Here is a 19,067-nt window from a genome sequence, read left to right as displayed (position 1 = left end):
TATGTTCATGTTAGCAGGCGGCTATGCACGGAAGTAGCAACCAAGTGCTGGTTGAACACTCATGAATATGACCTGACTTAATTTTTGAACAACCAACATAAAGATGAGCCATTTCTTTCAAATGACATGCTAGAAATGTCGTAAGGGTCTTCAAGGACTGGGGAATCGTGACGGGATCCTGGTGACAGGGGCATCTGGCTGAAAGCCATCCCTCTAAAACAAGGTGTTCTCCTGACACGTGAAGCAGCTGCCGGGTTTTACAGGACTGCCGGCCAAGCTCGTGCCCTCGCCTCGGCCTCTTCCACCCAAGCACAAAGAAGTAAGGTTGTAATGAGGTTCCTGGCCAAACAGCCTTGCTTTCTGGAATAAAAATTCCCACAAACTGCTCACGCATCAAAGTTATCAAATGGCTAATAGACACGAAAGCTTTATAGCCAACAAAATATTTACGTGTCACAAAGACCTTTCTTTTTTTTTTTTTTTTTTTTTTACAAAGACCTTTCATTAAAAGAAAATACAATGGAGGGAAACAAAAGGAGAGCGAAGCCTGCTTTAGTGGATACCAGTTTATTCGACATAGTGCATGATTCAGAGGATCTGATATTCCACAACCAACAAGATTTCCTACTTCCCTATTATAAAATACCAGATACCCTGAATAGAGTTAATTCAAGGTTCTCATTCCTTTTCTCCATCTAGAATTAAACAGGTTTCTTCGTAGAGTACACATTTCACATTCACCCAAGGCTTTGGGGAGAGGGGTGAAATAGGGCTTGTAACCACCCCTCCCTGAACCAAAGGCACTTAATGTTAAAAGATAAAGCACAGTCGAGTAACCCCACAGACATTCCTGCACGTTCAGATTGCTGAACTTGAGCACACCACCAGGAGCCCACGTGGGATTCATCATAACAATGTAAAAGACACTGATTTCCTTGAAAACACAAAGTGCAGTATGAATATAAAGACTCATCACCACCACCCCATCCTTTTTTCAAAATAATACCTACGACAACTCTTATTTTACATGATTAGTACCACCCAAGGTTCACACATGGAAAAAAATAGCTAAAAAATAATCTGTCATAAACTCTTACTATGAAATCACAATAGAATCTGATATACGCATAGAATTTGTGAGTTGGAGAAGGCCTCAGAGATCATGCTGTGCATCCCCTCACTGGATAAATGAGGTCACTGAGGCCCTGGAAGGTCAAGCGCGGGACCCTGAGGTCTAGCCCTGGTGGCAGAGCCTGGGAAGAACACATGCCTTCTGAAGTTTAGCTCAAAGTCTCCTTCACCCCCTTCTTCTTCCAAAGACTCTCCAAAGTAAAGCACAGCGATCATCTCCCGAAATGTGCCACACAATAAAGCACACGTGCTGACACAGGTCAGCGATTTGGTCTCGCAAAGCGGTTCCTTTGGCCACTGGGCAGGCATGCAACCCACCTCAGAGTGGGAACTCTTCAGTCAAGGTCATTCAACATTCTGAGGAAAGCTGAGGGCAGGTTAGACACGACTTCTTGGATTTGGGAAGGCTCATCTCGGCTTAGCCCGTGGTGGGCTGACGGTCAGCTGCGCAGCGGAATCCTAGATTGGACGCAGAGCTGTCTGGTGTGTTCTGGCTGCGAGCAGCACAGCGATATCTGTAGCAGTAGGACTGTGAGAGACAGAGAGAAAGGTGAGGATTCTCAGACTCTCGGAGAAAGGCTCTCAGCGGTCAGATTCATGCTGTACCCGAACGCCAGCTCTGGGACGGCATGCCTACCAGCAGACAGCGCTTCCCCCGTGAACACCCCACAGGCACACTGAGCGTGTACATTTTGGACATTCACAGTTCACCACTATAATCCAATGTTCACCTTATAAACAGACCTAGATATGGTGCGAAGATGTTAGTGCCAGCATCACTTGGAACAGTAAAAAAACCACGTAACAAGCAATGACCACAGAAGTTCTGCACATCCACATGTTAGATTATTAAGCAGCTGTTAAAAGTCGGGTTTTAATGTAATACTTAATGACAGAGGAAATTCTCATGATACACTATTAAATGAAAAAGTGAGAATACAAACTGTGTGTGTGGTATGATCTCAAGCTGTATAATTACATATGCCAAAGAAAGAAAAACTGCAGATTCAAAATGTACCACAATACAAACAGTCCCATTCAAATGTCCTGTGATAAGTATATATTACTTTCATACTTTAAAAAGTTATTTTTACATTTAGATTATATGGCATTAAACCAAATAATAAAGCTAAATGGCAACTGAGAAAATACTATAAACAACATGAATATATGATTTTATTTTCAACAGAGTGGCAAAAATTAAACAGCAAGCCTAGGAACATAAAGAGTAGGAAAGGCTGTGAAAAAACGTTTTTTGAAATACACAGCTTTTGGGAGTGCCTGGTTAAGCGCCTGCCTTTGGCTCAGGTCATGACCCCAGGGTCCTAGGATGGAGCCCCACGTCTGGCTCCCCGCTCCACAAGGAGCCTGCTTCTCCCTCTCCCTCTGCCACACCTGCCTGTGCTCTCTCTTACACTGTCAAATAAGCAAAACCTTTTTTCCTTTTTAAAAGGAAATATATTGCTTTTGGATTAGTTATAAAGCTATCCTTTACTGTGTGGGGGATGTTTTGTATCTGTTTTATTTCCTAGGAGCAGAGAACACATACATCCCTGTGCACAAACACCAACAGACATTGAGCACTTAGCACCCGCCAGGGATACTAGGCACTTCAACTGTTAGCTCACTGTATCACAACAGCCCAAGAGATTAAACAGGTTATCCAAGATGATACACTTGTTGAGGGAAGGAGAATTTGAACCCAGGTCTGACTATGATGTGCTTGCCTCTGTAGCAAAATTCTATACTCCTACATAGAAAGACAGCACATCTCATGCTTTCCCCCCACCACCCAATACATTTGTCCTACATGTACACACATACTTGCCCAAACAAGAAAGCCTAACACTTATCACTGGACACCTAGTAGGTATTCAGTGAATAACCACACATTACTTCATTTAAATATATCAAAACTTTCCATGTTCCAAAAACAACCATGCATGAAACTCTTATATCCTAGGATTGTACTTTGATACAAAATAATAGAGAATGAAAATAGCGTAATTATCCTGTATAGCAGGAGCATTAATGCTGAGTTGACCCAGTAAACTAAAGTCTCTGCCAGGCAGTTAAAGAAACTTCATAAAGAAAATGAATAACTTTGGGATTCATGGAAAAGAGAGAATTTGTGGAGGGAAAAACAGGTCTGCATGACAGAGGTGGTTTTTATTTTTTCTTAATTCTTATTCTTTTTCTCACAGAAGTTAAGTGTTTCTAATCTTCATAAAAATAATCTCTTAAGCTGCCACAGAAGTTGTTTAGAGTATATCCACCATAAAAAGAAAGATATAGTGGCTTGTCTTCTACAGATAGTGAGAAACAGCAACCGGTTTTCTCATTTTCCCTGTGGCCAGTGAGGAATATAACATACTACCAATATTCAGGCAGGCAGAGAGAAGATGAATAAAAAATATGCCTGAAATAATGAAAAAAATTGATGACATTTGCTATAGTACTTGTGCCTGACATGCAATGGAAGCTCTATAATGACTAGAGGTTACCACACAGGAGGATGCAGCAGAAGCCTCATCCCAGGGGCACCTGGGTGGTTCAGTCGGTTTAGTGTCCAATTCTTGGTTTCAGCTCAGGTCTTGATCTCATGGGTTGTGAGATGGAGCGCTGAGTCTGGCTCTGGGCTTATGGGGAGTCTACTTGAGATTCTTTTCCTCTGCCCCTCCCCCCAACTCGTGCTCACCCGTTCTCTCTCTCAAATATATAATTTTTTTTTTTTTAAAGAAGTCTCATCCCACATAGGCCTTACTCACTTGGGTGCTGTGAAGCAATAGTGCTTGAGTATTTCTAGAATCAAACTCCAATAGATAATCCAGAGCCCCATGCTACCAAGTATGTGTAGTGAATTCTACATTGGGGCAAGAATCAAGTTCAGGGCAGGCAGGCACCTGGAGATGAACATTCTTGTTCCATAACTCTACCACAAATGACAAAAAACAAACAAGTATTTCCTGATTGCCTGCTGTGTACACCCACAGAGGAAGCCTGACTGTGGCCATGGTCCTATCCTGCGGGATATCACAAGCTGGCTGAGGGAACAATGACAACACATCAAACAGCCATAAACCATACTAGCGTTAAAAGATTCTGAGGTTTTTATTAATTTAGGTAAGGAATTGTCCCTTGGAGAATGTCAAAGTCTTTAGGAAAGACTTTGGAAATATTTCTTGAAGGCAAAACTTGGCCATAACTGGATTTAAATGATTATAGCGGTGGTCTTCGAACTTGAGCATACATATGAGAATAGTCTGAAGAACTTATGTACCTACTCTTTGGCCACACATCCAAAGATTCTGACTCAGTCTATCTGGTGTGGAGTCCAGGAATTTGCATTTCTTTTTTTTTTTTTTTTTGATATTTTATTTATTTATTTGACAGAGAGACAAGAGCACAAGCAAGGAGAGCAGCAGAGGGAGAGAGAGAAGCAGATTCCCCATTGAGCAAGGAGTCTGACGTGGGGCTCGATCCCAGGACCCCAGGATCACCACCTGAGCCGAAGGCAGACATTCAACCAACTGAGCTACCCAGGCGCCCCAAGAATTCGCATTTCTAACAAGCTTCTAGGTGCTGCTGATGCTATGGGACCCAAGGGCTGCAGCTGGAACAGAAGTGATTTATAGAATTTAGGAAAGAGGAAAGAAGGTATATTAAGTCGAGAAAACAATGACATTGCAGGCATGAAAATGGAAAAACTCAGGCAAGTTAAGGGAATAGCAAGGCATAGCCTGATTATGTCAGAGCATGGTTTATTTATTCATTAAATATTTGAGATCTTACAACATGCCAGATGCTATTCTGGGCATGAGGGATAAAAGGCAGAACAAGACAGATAATGCACCTGTCATCAGGAAGCTTACATTCAACAGGGAGCAGTCAGGCAATAAATAAACCAATGAATTCAAGATTGTTCCTGGTTGGGGTCAGTTTGGAAGAAAGTAAAATAGGGAAAGAAGAGTGGGACTGAGTAAGTGGCTACTTTAAACAAGACAGCTGGGGAAGGCTTCTCTAAGGTGGCACCAGGTGAGTTGAGTCGCCCATAGATTTGGAGAACAATAATTTCAGGCAAAAGCAATCACTATATCAAGGTAATAAATTATATATATATATATAAAAAGCAGGAGACAGGGGTAGATAAATAGGATGGAGTTACATTACAGGCAGTCTTCTCAGCAGAAAGAATTTCGGCTTGATACAAATGGAAATCATGACAACCACTGTGTTCACTTACTTATCAGGAAGAGCAACAAGCAAAGCCTTTCTGAATCCGTCGCCCAATGATGAAATGGGGCTATTACTGGAATAATGTCAAAATGCTTCACCTTATCTTTACATAAAAAAAAAGTAAAGCACTGGACACATGGAAGTTATTGTAACTGTTACTTTAAAATGAACACAACACTCTTAATTATAGAAACTAGCATTGACTGTCTTATCTGATGTTTGGGGGTTAACGTGCTTCCTCACTAACAAAAGTATTAGCCAGAGTCTGCATAGGACTTAAATAGCTTCTGTTGGAAAGATAATGCTGCCAGTATCTGAATATGGATTTACAGCTGACCCTTGAACAACAAGGGTCTGATCTGCACTAAGTTCCATATATAGGTGTACTTTCTGGATAAATACAGTACAGCTCTGTAAACTTATTTCCTCTTCTCCTTATAATTTTCTTAACATCTTTTCTCTAGCTCACTTTAAGAATACAGGAGCTAAAACATATAACATACAAAATATGTATTAATCAGCTGCTTATGTTATTGACAAAGCTTCTGGTCAACAAGAGGTTATCAGTAAAGTTTTGGAGGAGCTAAAAGTTTTATGTGGATTTTTTTATTGCATGGGGGGGTTGGTGTTCTTAACTGCTGTGTTGTCCAAGGGCCAACTGTACGTTTGCTACACACATGCAGAAGTTACTTGCTATATGAATGACAAAGATGAGTAATATCCCTAGTAACTAGGGTATGGGACCAAGGTCTTTGTTGGATGTCATATTTCTACATGCAACTTATCTCTCAAATTATATAAAAAATGATTTTAAAATAAGATGCTGCTCATATGGCACAAAATTCAGGCTGTAACAACTTTGACAAACTGTGCCCAACCAGAACACTGTGTTCAGAAGGATTGTGAGGCTGTGATGTAAGACAGTAGCAAAGAGATCCATAATGTCTAAGACTTTTGCCATAGCCATATTTGAAGACCCTGGCACACAGAAAATAATCCCATTTGGAGTAGGAATGAAAGTGCACCAATAAATGTGGGTAAAACACTCTCAACAGTTTACTTAGGAAGCAGAATGAATGGTTTTTACTGTCATTTTTATAATTATTATTTATTTTCTAACTTTTATGCAATGAATTTTTTTTGGTAAAAGAATAAAATCTTAAAATCAGTGACAACAAAAACAGCTAGTCCTTTATCAGTTCACAGCAGTCCCTAAAATCTTCCGTTAATTCAAATGACTGCGTAGAACTAAACACTAAAAAGCAAGTCTCACCATAAGTTAAAGGTTGAAAGGTCAAGACCACCAAAGGGAGTCAGTTCACATCATCATTCCATTTCAAATGAAGTCATTCACTCAGCAAACATTTATTAATAAGTAGTTCATTTTAAATTCTTATATTGGAGGGACTAATAGAGCACATAATTAAAGAAGAAAATGGCCTGATTTTAAGTGTCCTCATTGCTTTTTTCTTTTTTTCCAGCTCTACATTTAGCACCAAAAATGGTTATTAATGATGGTCGGTCTTTGAGTGACCGAAATATGGGTCATTTTACTAATTAAGAACAGAGGTAGTGAGAAGGACCCACTTTAGCCTTTTTTCATCAAAATGGATAATTACTGTGTGAAACTGATCTCAATATCTACACTTAGAATGTGATCCTGTACTCAGAACAATCCATTTAAGATAATGACTTACCGGCCTTGGGGCTCTGAAGTCAAGGGGGACAGCAATACGGTTTTTATGAGTAGAAGACTTTCAGGGATAAATGGAAGTTTTAAGGAAAGTGTAGCTCATTATGATAAAAATAATTATATAAAATCACACAGCAGACCCTAGTCTCTTGATTTCACACCCACTGCTCTTGCCATTGACACTAGATCAACTCCTTTCTTAGTAATCTTGGTGTAAAGTGGAAGGAGGGTAAGGATTTTCTCCACGTTATGGGTTGGGTTAAAGACTCCACAGGAATTAGTCTAACAACATTCAAGAACAACAGCTAGTATTTCTTGAGTACTTACTATATGAACTGTTCTAAGAAATTAACATGTATTAATTCATTTAATTTTCCCAATAATCCTCTGAGGTAGATATTATTAAGCATCTGCATTGTATACATAGGAAACACTGGGCACAGAGATGCTAATAGTGTGCCTAGGGTCACTTTCCATAAGCTGTAGATCCATGATTATAGCCTTTTCAAGTCCATTTAAGAGTCTGGGCATTTAACCCAACACCATGTTGTCTCACAGTTTTTCTTTATGTGCTCTCCTCTCATTACTGAAGCTGTACTTTGGGTGGACTTTCAACAAGTTATGAATAATTATCAGAGCTTATGTTAGTCATGCAAACTAGCCCTAGTCCACGATCAAAAGTGAGTCACCTTCTAAGCAAGGTGATTTTTTTCAAAATGAATTACAACATTTTTTTTTTCTTTATATTGATTTCCTTTCTTTTACTGATCTTCACCTATGTCATAAGAATCATTTCAAGGATTCCACCTCTCTAGTTAGTTCATTAGTTGGCTCCTTATTCAAAAGGGAAGGGGGAAAAACAATCTAATCATAATAAACATGATGGTTAACAATGATGGTACCAGTAGTATATACTGGATGCTTATATACTTCAGTCCATTCATTCCTCATAAGAACTTTATAGTAGTAGGTGCAATTACAGTGGGCATTTTACAAATGTAAAAACTAAGGCTTAGAAAGGTTAAGTAAGAAAGGTAACAGACTAGAAAGGAGCAGTTATAGAATTCCAACCCGGATCTAATTTCAGAGTCCACAACTCAATAATTTAATTATAGCTGCCACTCTTAATCTAGTGAAAAGGATAAGTGCTCTGAAAGTAACTCATAGCCAACACTGTTGTTTTCCTGATATCACTGAAATACCAAACTGATGTTAAATGCCTATATCATCTACAATTAACTTGACCAAAATCCTGGAGCTAATGGCTTTTTTTCTGGAAAATCCTATCGCCTACTCTGTCTTATTACTCTGCTATTCTCTCTTCTGGAATAATCTCTTCATCACTCTGAACATGACTAAATTAAAACTTATCTTTCAAGTAGATTAAGAAAAGCTAAAGATGTGTAATATATGCTCTAAATGAACCCGTAAAATTTTAAAACAAAGAGTTTTAGCTAATAAGCCAAAGGACAGAAAATGGAGTGATTAAAAATGCTTAACTGAAAGAAGTCAAAGAGAAAAAAGGAAACAAAGAACAGATGAGACAAAAAAGACTACAAATATCAACATGGCAAATTTTAACTCAGCCATATCAATAACCATATTAAATGTAAATGTTACAAACAGCCAATGAAAAGGTACAGATTATGCCAATAAATTCAACAACTCAGTTGAAATGGACAAATTCACTGAAGGACAGAAACTCCAGAGCTTAATCAAGAAGAAAGAGATAATCTGCATAACCCTGCAGTGTTAACTAAATTAAATTTATGGATACAACTCTACTCCTAAATGGTCTCTTTGGTGGAATTCTATCAAGTATTTAAGGAAGAAGTACTGCTAATTCTACATGAACTGTTCCAGAAAATTCAAGATGAGGGAATATTTCTCAATTCAATGTATAAACCCAGCAATATAATGATACCAAAACCAGACAAGAAAGCAACAGACTAATACCCATCATGAGCATATATGCAAAAATGCTCAATATTTTAACAGATTGAGTCCAAAACATAGAAAAAAAAGATAATACATCATCATAACTAAGCAAGCACAGTATAGGAAGGCAAAGACGGTTTAACATTTGAAAACTGAAAATCTATGAGCATAATTTACCATATTAACAGACTGAAAAAGAAAAACCATACAAATATCTCAATAGCTATAGTAAAGGCTTCCAGCAAAATTTACATCCATTTCCAAAAAAACCCTCTCAAAATGCTAGGAATAAAAGGAAACCTTTAGGCTTAAAAAGAATATCTCCAAAAACTCTACAGCTCATATACCTAATTTTGAAAAGTTGAATGTTTAATCCTTTACAATCAAAAATGAGGTAAGGAATATCTGTTCTTAACCACTCGTATTCAATACTACATTGGAGGTTCTAGCCAATGCTATAGAGCAAGAAACTAAAAAAGATTTTAAAAGAATGGTCTATATTCACAGATGATATAACCACCAACGTAGAAAAAACAAAAGAATTTACAAAAACAGTAGTAGTACAGCTGACTTTATGAAGGCTGCAGAGCACGAGATAAACCAATTATACCATGTAAACATATTTATTAAAAACATATATTAGGTTAAAAGATATTTTAAAAGAATAAGCTGGGAAGCTTATGAAAACATTTAAAATAAGCAAAAAATATGAAATGTTACATAAACACATCCATATGCATGGCAATGGAATACTTTTAGTGTTCATGCTTAAAATGTTTTTTACAAGCATCATTTTCCCTATTTTCTTGAGGAAAAATCTTCTGGTACTCAAATCTTATGGAGTTAAATGGATTCTTCATTTTTAAAAGTATCATATGTCAGAAACAACTAATGGTAAATTAAGGTTTGAGATACTATTCTGCAAAGAGAAATTCACCTGTTTTTCATGGAAATCTGTTTTCCCAACAAGAGGATTCAGATACATTTGTAGTAATAGCTTGAATGAAAGAAAAAATTGGAGACTAAAGCCTGATATGTACGTAAACATTTAAAAGTACTGGGATGACCTAGGGCAATGCTTTTATTTTCAAATTAAAATCAGTATGGTAAGGATATATTTGCCTACATCTTGTCATAAACATAGGTGTAAAGCATAAAGTAAACTCAATTATGAACTTCCACCTAAATAACTGGAATAAAATTTTTAGGAAATACAGAGGACACACGCACATACACATAATCTACAGAGATTCTCTTTAGACCAACCAGTGGTTTCCAAACTTTGCAGTATGTTTTCTTCCCCTTGAGACCTTTAAAATCCTGATGCCCAGGTCATACTCTAGAGAAATCAAATTGAGGTGAGGGGGGAACAGGTACCTTCCGTCTTTTTTATAGATCTCAAATAATTCCAATGTGCAATAAAGTTTGAGAACCACTGTTTTAAGGTAAAATTTGATACTACATCCATTGTGAAATAAGTCACTTAATTTGGAGCCCTTATGGGTTGTTTTAAGTCTCTCAGTGCCTGGACTGACTGAATTACCATGGAAAACTTCTTGTAATAACCATCTGCAAAATGCCATCTTTGCATAGGGATAGAAAGAAGCTGAAGTGTTGGAGATACTAAAAATATAGGATTTAAAGAAAAAAGGAAGAGGTGGTATTCAATCTCCAAACTCTTCAAAAATTTTACTCATGAAACACTAACTCACAATGATTACCCAAGAACAACCAATTCTGACACTGAAATCATAGCCCAAAGAGCAGAAACACTCTGAGACTGATGCTTATTTCACAAAGCATATACTTTGTATGTGAACATTTGTGATGTTTCCATTCCAGTACACCACAATCCACCCTCCATTTCCAGCTTTCACCTTAATCTCAACAGAAAATCTAGAAATCTCAAATAAATTAAGGGTCTAATTCCAGAACACACATGCTGGAAATAGTATACAGCCCACTCTGGTTCTTGGGACAATAAAGGTCTCTCAAAAGGTCAAGATTCAACAGATGGAATTTGGTTGACAATAGATCATTCACAATCTCTGCTTCTTTTCCCCATGCCTGTGTCCAAATCTGAAATGGTTATTCTTTTTGGCTTTGATGAGGATAGGTACGTATGAGCAGAAGTGGATGGGACATTTTAGGGCTAATGTTTATAGTGGATCTATTAACCTGCTGTTAGTACACCAATACAGAGTTTAATGACTTGACTTACCTTATGGCACATGTAGGATCCACCTTTCTTCACTCGGTCTTTCCCAGAAGGGGGGCCTTTCTGCAGATGAAGAGAACTCATTAGTCCAGAAAGCACAGATATTTCTCATAGACTGGCAGAGAGTCCAAACAATCATTTTAGTCCAACCAGCTCTTTCATGGCTGCCTCAAGTCTCCACATGCTTTTCTGCCCCTGGGCCTTGAAACTGCACTCATGAACCCTAAATGCCCACCTCTCTAAATCCTATCTACCCTCTAAGGTCCAGCTCAGGTTCCCACTTTGGTGAAATCTTTGTGACTACAGCAAGCAATCCCCCTTCTAAATCCTGATAATAGCATTTCTAGATGACTAATAAGCTGCTTGGCAGCATCTATCACCTTCTCATGCTGATATGCAAATTTATCCTGCATAACAACTGGCTTGTTTAAGTAGACTAGCTAGCCTTTTTGTAATCCTCCTATGCAATGCCTAATAAACCCTTTGCTGACTGAAGGATTCTGCTTTTCATTTAAAAAAAAATTAGGTCAGGTTTTTGAGGTATATTTTACATACAGTAAACTGTAACCTTTTTAATCCTTTTTAAATGCACATGTCTGATGAGTTTTGACAAATGTATAGGCATGTAACCACTATCATAGTCAAGATACAGAACATAGTTTATCTTTTTCAAAACGATTTATGTAGTGCTACTATGAACAAGCATGGATGCAAATATTAATCCATTTAATCTCCATAACTTCTTCTTCTTCTTTTTTTTTTAAAAAAAAGGATTTCAGGGATCCCTGGGTGGCGCAGCGGTTTGGCGCCTGCCTTTGGCCCAGGGCGCAATCCTGGAGACCCGGGATCGAATCCCACATCGGGCTCCCGGTGCATGGAGCCTGCTTCTCCCTCTGCCTGTGTCTCTGCCTCTCTCTCTCTCTCTCTGTGACTATCATAAATAAATAAAAATTTAAAAAAAAAAAAAAGGATTTCATTCTTAAGTAATCTCTACATCCAGCATGGGGCCCAAACTCACAACCCTGAGATCGAGAGTCACATGCTATACCAACTGAGCCAGCCAGACACACCTGTCCATAAGAACTTCTAGGTAAATTAATAAGCAAATAGCAGAACAAGGATTCATACCCAGGCAGCCTGGCTCCAGTCCATTATGCTCCCTGTTTAGAGACTAGGAATGTAGGAAATTGGGCAATGCCTACAAGGAGGCCAGAAGAAATAGTGGCTACCACTGCAATGAAAACCAAAGCCTGAAACAGCAAGACTTTTTTTCTAAGGAAAGCTTCGGATAAAAGTACACTGGAAATGAACATCTTAAAACTTTAGTTGCCAGCATAAAGGCCTCAAAACACATGAGTCATGCAAAAAACATCTCAGAGGTACCAATAACCTCCTACAAACCAGAACCACATATGGAAAGTTTGGGGGCTTCAAGGGTTTTTTTTTTTTTTTTGCTTTTCTTTTGTTATACAAAAAGTCAATTAATCATACAGCTGCCTGCTTTTTGTCTACTGAAAACGAGACAAGGTTGAACAATACCGCCTATCTTAGTTTTCCTTTTTCTTGTCAAGTACCTAGAGTCAAGGGTTCAGACATAAGTGGCAGAAGTTAAAAGAACCATGTTTTCTCCAAGCCTGACTAACATACTGACCTGCAAATGTCAACTATGCGGGCAGAAGTTCAGGTTTTCTAAGCACTTCCAGGTACTTAGAAGGGTCATAGACCACGCTGCTGGCTTTTCTTCATTCCACTGCAGGGCCACAGTATTGCCATGGCCTTAAGTGCTCCGTGCTGCACTAATAAACTTTCAGCGGTTATAAATGGGCAAACTATACCTGTGAAAATAATGACTGCCAGCACAGCCTGCTTCTCAGGCATGTCTGGAATCTGTCAGACATTACATCAGAATCTGCTGGGGGTGTTTATTATTCTATAGAAGTCTGAAGCTGAAAGGAACACATTTCTATCTGTGGCGCTACCCTACATAATGGCCACTCTCCCCTACATTAAATTTCTTGCTTGGGAATTCTTGCAGTACACTGTTTCACACCAATGTGTGTGGCTCTCTGAATGCTGTTACAGTGCACCAAATGACAGCTTAAATTCTGACCAAGTATCTGATATCATGCAAGACTAAATTCTTTTGTCAAGTTACATCTAAGAACATGAAGTAGCTGATGTGCCAATAAGGAGTGAGAACAAAATCATTCCCTTTCATCACTGTCTCCAATGAACTAAGGCTGCAGTGAATAAATATGACACTCAGTAAAGTGACACAAACACTAATGAGAGTCGTCGTGTACTGACACAACCACAGCAGTTAATACTGTCCTTGATTTAGGTGACTGCTCAGATGATTCTTATAAATACAACTATTTTTTGCCAGAAAACATGACAAAGGATGAGCTACAGCTGTTTGAAATGTTTACCACTTTGCAAACACAAACAAACCAACCCCTACCCTGCTGAAACACAGAAAAATTACTAGGAGCATGTATCAATCTTAATAGGGTCCCCCCAAAATTCACATTCACGTAAAGCCTCAGAATGTGAACTTATATAGAAACAGGGACTTTGAAGATTTGTAATTTTTGTAATTTGTTAAGATGAGGTCATACAGTATTATGCAATGGCTGGTGTCCCTATAACAGGAGAAGAGGACACAGAGAGACACCCACGGAGGCCATGTGAAAATGGAGGCAGAGCCTGGCATGATGCAGCTACAAGCGGGGGATCCCCAGGACCTGCCAGAAGCTAGGAAAAGTCAAGGAAGGATTCGCCCCTAAAGACTCCAGCGGAAGGACAGCCTTGCCAGAACCTTGATTCCAGAATTGTGAGAATAACAGAACAAATGCCTCTTGTTTCAACAAACAAGTCTGTGGTGATTTGCTGTGGCAGCCCTAGGAAACTAATACAGAAGGGAAATGTCCTCATTTCTATTTGTCAAAGAAAGGATCAATACATCAAAATTAAAATTGTCTCTCACGATCAAGTTTGTTAGTGCTGGTTAAAACCACTTAGGAAGCTACCAGTGGTGGTGTCGAATGCCTCATCTTTCTGCCTATTGTGCTCACAAGAACAGAGGCTGCAGTGTTCCACACCTCTACCACCTGTATTAAGAATCTAAGTAAAAAGCCACAGTGAGCACAAGGACTCCACCCAGAAACAGACAAGGACCCAGGTGAATGTTATCTCTGAAGGTACTACTACCCATAGCTGCTCCACTCCCAGATACCAAAATATTAACGTCTCTAATGCTTGGATGATTGCAAGGAACAGCAAAAAAACAAAACAAAAAAACCCTGCAAGCTTCTAAATGTCTGCCCCAATAATCTCAAAAGGCCAAGATGCAGCTAAAGTTCTTGGGAAAAGCAATAAAGAAGCAATGCTCCGAGTATTTGTGCAGAGAAAGATAGCCTCATTTAAAACACCTGGAAAGGCATAAAAGTCTTAAACAATGAAAAACCCACGGAAGATACCAGAGAACCCTTAACAATAAGACTGGTTTGTTGAATGAAAAATAACCTTGCAGGAAGGAGGGTGGCCAACCTGCTCAAAGCTGCCAGGGTGTATTTCATAGGAGCATTAACAATGGCATTTTGTGTCATCAAGAGAGACACTACCCTTCCCCTCCTTTGCATACCCAACTCGATGACAAGGAAAGCAACAGAAAGAACAGAGAATTTGACAATTTTTCATCAATTTTTTGACTCTGCTGAGTAAAGAAAAGTTGTCAGAGTCAAAAAAGCACCACTACTAACAGGGAATCAAGCATTTGGTTCTCATTTATAACTATTTCTTTTCTGACATTTTCCATCTTTTTTCATTTGTTTCAAACATGTTCATAATTGTTCACTGGACAATCTTTATCAAGACTGCATTAAAACCTTTGTTGGACAATTCTAACATCTCTGTCATCTCAGTGTTAGCATCCATTGTTTCATTTTGTTTGGTAATTTCCAGGTTCTTGGTATGGTAAGTGATGATTCAATTGAAATCTGAATACATTATTATGTTACAGGACTCTGGATCTCATTTAACCATCCTGTTTTGGCTGGCTTTCTGTGACCCATGCTGGCAGGGGAAGGGAGGGAGCCATCCTCTTACCATCAGGTGAAAGTAGAAATCCAGGTTCCCCACTCAGCTTCCACTAACACCTCAGGAGGGGCTCTTGTTATTTGCTGCTGCATGGAGGTGAGAGCTTTGGCTCCCCACACAGTCTCTGCTCACACCACAGTGAGGGTGCTGTCATTACTGCTTGGCAGTGATGAAAGGCCTGGCTCCCTACCTTACCTTCTCTAATACCACCCCAGTAGGGGTGTTATGGCATCTCAAACACAGCCTCATGAGGGTGCAAACCTAGGTTTCCCACCTGGCTTTTGCAAGCTTGGATGAGGACACACCTTTTTCTGTAGTGTTTGGATGAAGCAGAGTGGTTACCAAAAGCTTTCTGTATGGCTAGACTAGCCCCTCCTATTTGTTCCTTTAGCTTGAGAGGGTAGACTTTTCTTGGGACTTTGTATCTGTTAGCATTTGTAGGTTGGTAGCTTCTTCAGCTCCAAGTCTGGGATATATGGGTCAATAAGAAAATCCATGTAACTCACCATCATTTCATTCCTAAGGTCCCAAGGTCTGTAGTTACTCTTCCATCTTTTGACCTTTCTTACATTTCTTTTATATGTAGTATGCTGAGTTTTAACCGTATTCAGCGGGAGGAACAGGGAAAATGTATATCTACTCCACTTTCCCAGAACCAGAAAACCTCATCTTCATTTTTAAAGGGCAGTTTTGTTGGACAAAATCCTTAGTTGATGGTTATTTTCAGCACTTTGAATATACCAGTCCACCATCTTCTGGCTTCCATTGTTTCTGATGAGAAATCAGGCATTAATTGTATCATTGTTGCCTGTATGTGATAAGGTGTTTTTCTCTTGTTCCTTTCAAGATGTTCTCTGTTTTTCAGTTGTGTGACTATGAATTATTTAGGTATATTATTCTTTGTGTCTATCATAATTGAAGTTATTTGAACTTTTTGGATCTCTGTAGATAATTTTCATCAAATTTGGTATTTAAATAATTTCTTCAAAAATGTTTTGTCCCTTGGGGTGCCTGGGTGACTCAGTTGGTTAAGTGTCCAACTTTTTTTTTAAACTGTGTTGTGTGTGTGTTTTTAAAGATTTATTTATCTATTCATGAGAGACACACAGAAAGAGAGGCAGAGACCTAGGTAGAGGGAGAAGCAGGCTCCATGCAGGGAGCCCAATGTAGGGCTCAATCCAGGGACTCTAGGATCAAGCCCTAAGCTGAAGGCAGATGCCCAACCGCTGAGTCACCCAGGCATCGTGTGTGTGTGTGTGTGTGTGTGTGTGTGTGTGTGTTTACAGATTTTATTTATTTATAAATAAATAAATTTCTCTCAAATTTTATTTGAGAGAAAGAGCAGGAGAAAGTGTGAGCAGGGAAGAGAGGGAGCCTGATGCGGGGCTCAATCCCAGGACCCTGGGATCATGACCTGAGCCAAAGGCAGACACTTAACTAACTGAGCCACCCAAGCACCTCTAAGTATCCAACTTTTGATCTCAGCTCAGATCTTGCTCTCAGGGTCATGAGTTCAAGACCCATACTGGGATCCGTGCTGGGCATGGCCAACTTAAACAACAACAACAACAACAAAGTTTTGTCCTTCTTTCTTCCTTCTCTCCATCTGGGAATCCTATTATACAGGTGTTAGAATTATGCTGGAACACAGTGCTCTATTAATTTGTCTCCAGTCTTTCTCCCCTCCCCCTCCTTCTTTGGTTTGGAAAATTTCTCTTGATTTATCTTCGAGTTCACTGATTCCTTCCTCTATTTATAATCTGCTGCAGAGTTACTCTAGGAAAATCTTAGCTTAGTTATTGTATTTTTAATTTTTAGAAATTTCACTTGACTCTTTCTTAACATTTTCATTTGTCTATTGTAATTCTCTGTTGATGCACATCATATTCCCTACTATATCTTTGAATATATTTTCCTTTAATTCTTTAAATATAATAGCTGCTTTGAAGTCTTTGTTAAATCCAACATGTGGGCCTATTCAGGGTCAGTTTCTACTTAACTAATTGTTTTCCTTAGTATGGGTCACACTTTATTGTTAATTTGCATGTTTATTACTTTTTAGGTGAAAAGTAGATATTTAGATTATTTCCTCATGTATGCACATGTGCTAGTTGCTCCATATCTGATTAAACCACGACTGGCAAGTGTTAATAGTTGCTAAAGCTGAGTTACTGGTACATACTCTCTACTCTTACTTATTATAATCTCCGTAACAAAATCCTAAAAACATAACATATATTCATATATGCTAATGTATGCACAGACTCCCTTTATAAAGAGAGTCATTAAAGAACTATTAAAGTTTCCTGAGGAGGAAAGAAGGGCTTGGTACACAAGGATAAAAGCTGTGGACCTTCTGAAATTCACATTAACAAACTACTTATTCATTTTTTAATGAAAAAAGAAACATTTAGTACAACAAAAATTAAAATGACCTGGCATGTATTGGTTCTGTTTCACTGACACTCAGAGATAACACTGTTTATTAAAGCCTAAAAACACCTTTTATTTTGCATTCACCATCTCCTCATTATAATCCATTTTTACTTCTAAATAGCACAATACATTTTTCAAAGCAGGAAATAAGTTATTTAGCCTCTGAAAAAGGCTTAACCACCTATTCACAGACTTCCCTTTTTACAACCATCATCCTTTCAGGAACCAAATGAGTGAGGTACCACTCCAATGGTATTCAGATACTAGCTGACTATTAGCCTTTCAATTATTGTCAGAGTATGGGCAGGTTTGGAAAGACTTCAGTTTAAGAAGATGTGATTATATACACACATACACACACACACACACACACACAGTGGAATATTAGCCATCAGAAAGGATGAATATTTACCATATACATAAACATGGATGGAACAGGAGGGTATTGTGCTGAGTGAAATGAGTTTCTCATGTCCCCTGAAATGACACTAGATTCTTTTTGCCTAATATGCAGTCCCCACTATCCATTAAAATTCTAGCTATCTTGCAAGATCCACCAAGATCCATCCAGCATGAGCTCTACAGTCAGACTACCTGCCTGGGTCTACGTCACAGCTCTGACATTGACAGTGAGATTAGTCTAGGTCCAGTTAGGCAACCCATCTACATTCCAGGTTCTTCCCCAGGAAAATGGAGATGATAGAAATGATAATAGTATCTATTTCATTGGACTGAGTGGGGATTAAATAAGATAAGGCATATAAATCCCTTAGTAAGTAGTAAACAGTTGCTGTTACTATTATATAGTATTAGTTCATGACTAACTCAGGTTTCCCAAAGCTACCCATAAACTTTATAATTCAAGTGGTTGTAATTTCTAAAATTCCAAAATCAAAGAAATCACTTGACCCAACTTTTCAAAGGCCAAACCTCCAAAGGGAGTCCAAGTTCTAATAAAATAGCTGATATGTTAATCAACCTGTAGAAGGAAAACAGACTATCGTACTTTACAATGAAATTCACATAGCTCATCACTTCATGCAGAAGTTCTCACATTAGCAGAATGTGAACATTTTCAATGGTAAAACCAGTATACAAAAACACTCTAGGAGCCACAGAAAGAGTGGAGTGAACTTCACCTCAAGAAGCTTTTAAAAGCTTTTAAAAAACATGATTTGCCCCTGCTTACTTTCTCTCCCCTTGCCTGGTCCAAATGATACTAAAAATACCTGAGGAGAAAACTGAAATTCATTACTTTCAATTTGACAATGGCAGCTAACCTGTATTTAATATCATTTCTGAGAAGACCCAGCAATC

At 38.6% G+C, this 19,067-nt stretch overlaps 1 protein-coding gene across 2 annotated transcripts in view; it reads right to left on the bottom strand.

Moving 5' to 3' along the window:
- Window positions 1-551: 551 nt before the first annotated feature.
- SUMF1 (sulfatase modifying factor 1) overlaps window positions 552-19,067 on the bottom strand; it is an 88,443-nt gene continuing 69,927 nt past the window's right edge. For both annotated transcript variants that reach the window (XM_025984482.2, XM_025984488.2), the window contains 2 exons: window positions 11,220-11,279; window positions 552-1,660 (listed from right to left, as the gene is read on the bottom strand). In XM_025984482.2, coding sequence (XP_025840267.2) covers window positions 1,550-1,660; window positions 11,220-11,279 — 171 coding nt within the window. In that variant the 3' untranslated portion in view covers window positions 552-1,549. The remainder of the gene's footprint in view (window positions 1,661-11,219; window positions 11,280-19,067) is intronic.

The sequence above is a fragment of the Vulpes vulpes genome, chromosome 9 (assembly GCF_048418805.1).
Source record: "Vulpes vulpes isolate BD-2025 chromosome 9, VulVul3, whole genome shotgun sequence".
Taxonomy (NCBI): domain Eukaryota; kingdom Metazoa; phylum Chordata; class Mammalia; order Carnivora; family Canidae; genus Vulpes; species Vulpes vulpes.
This window is presented reverse-complemented; position numbering and strand designations above follow the sequence as displayed.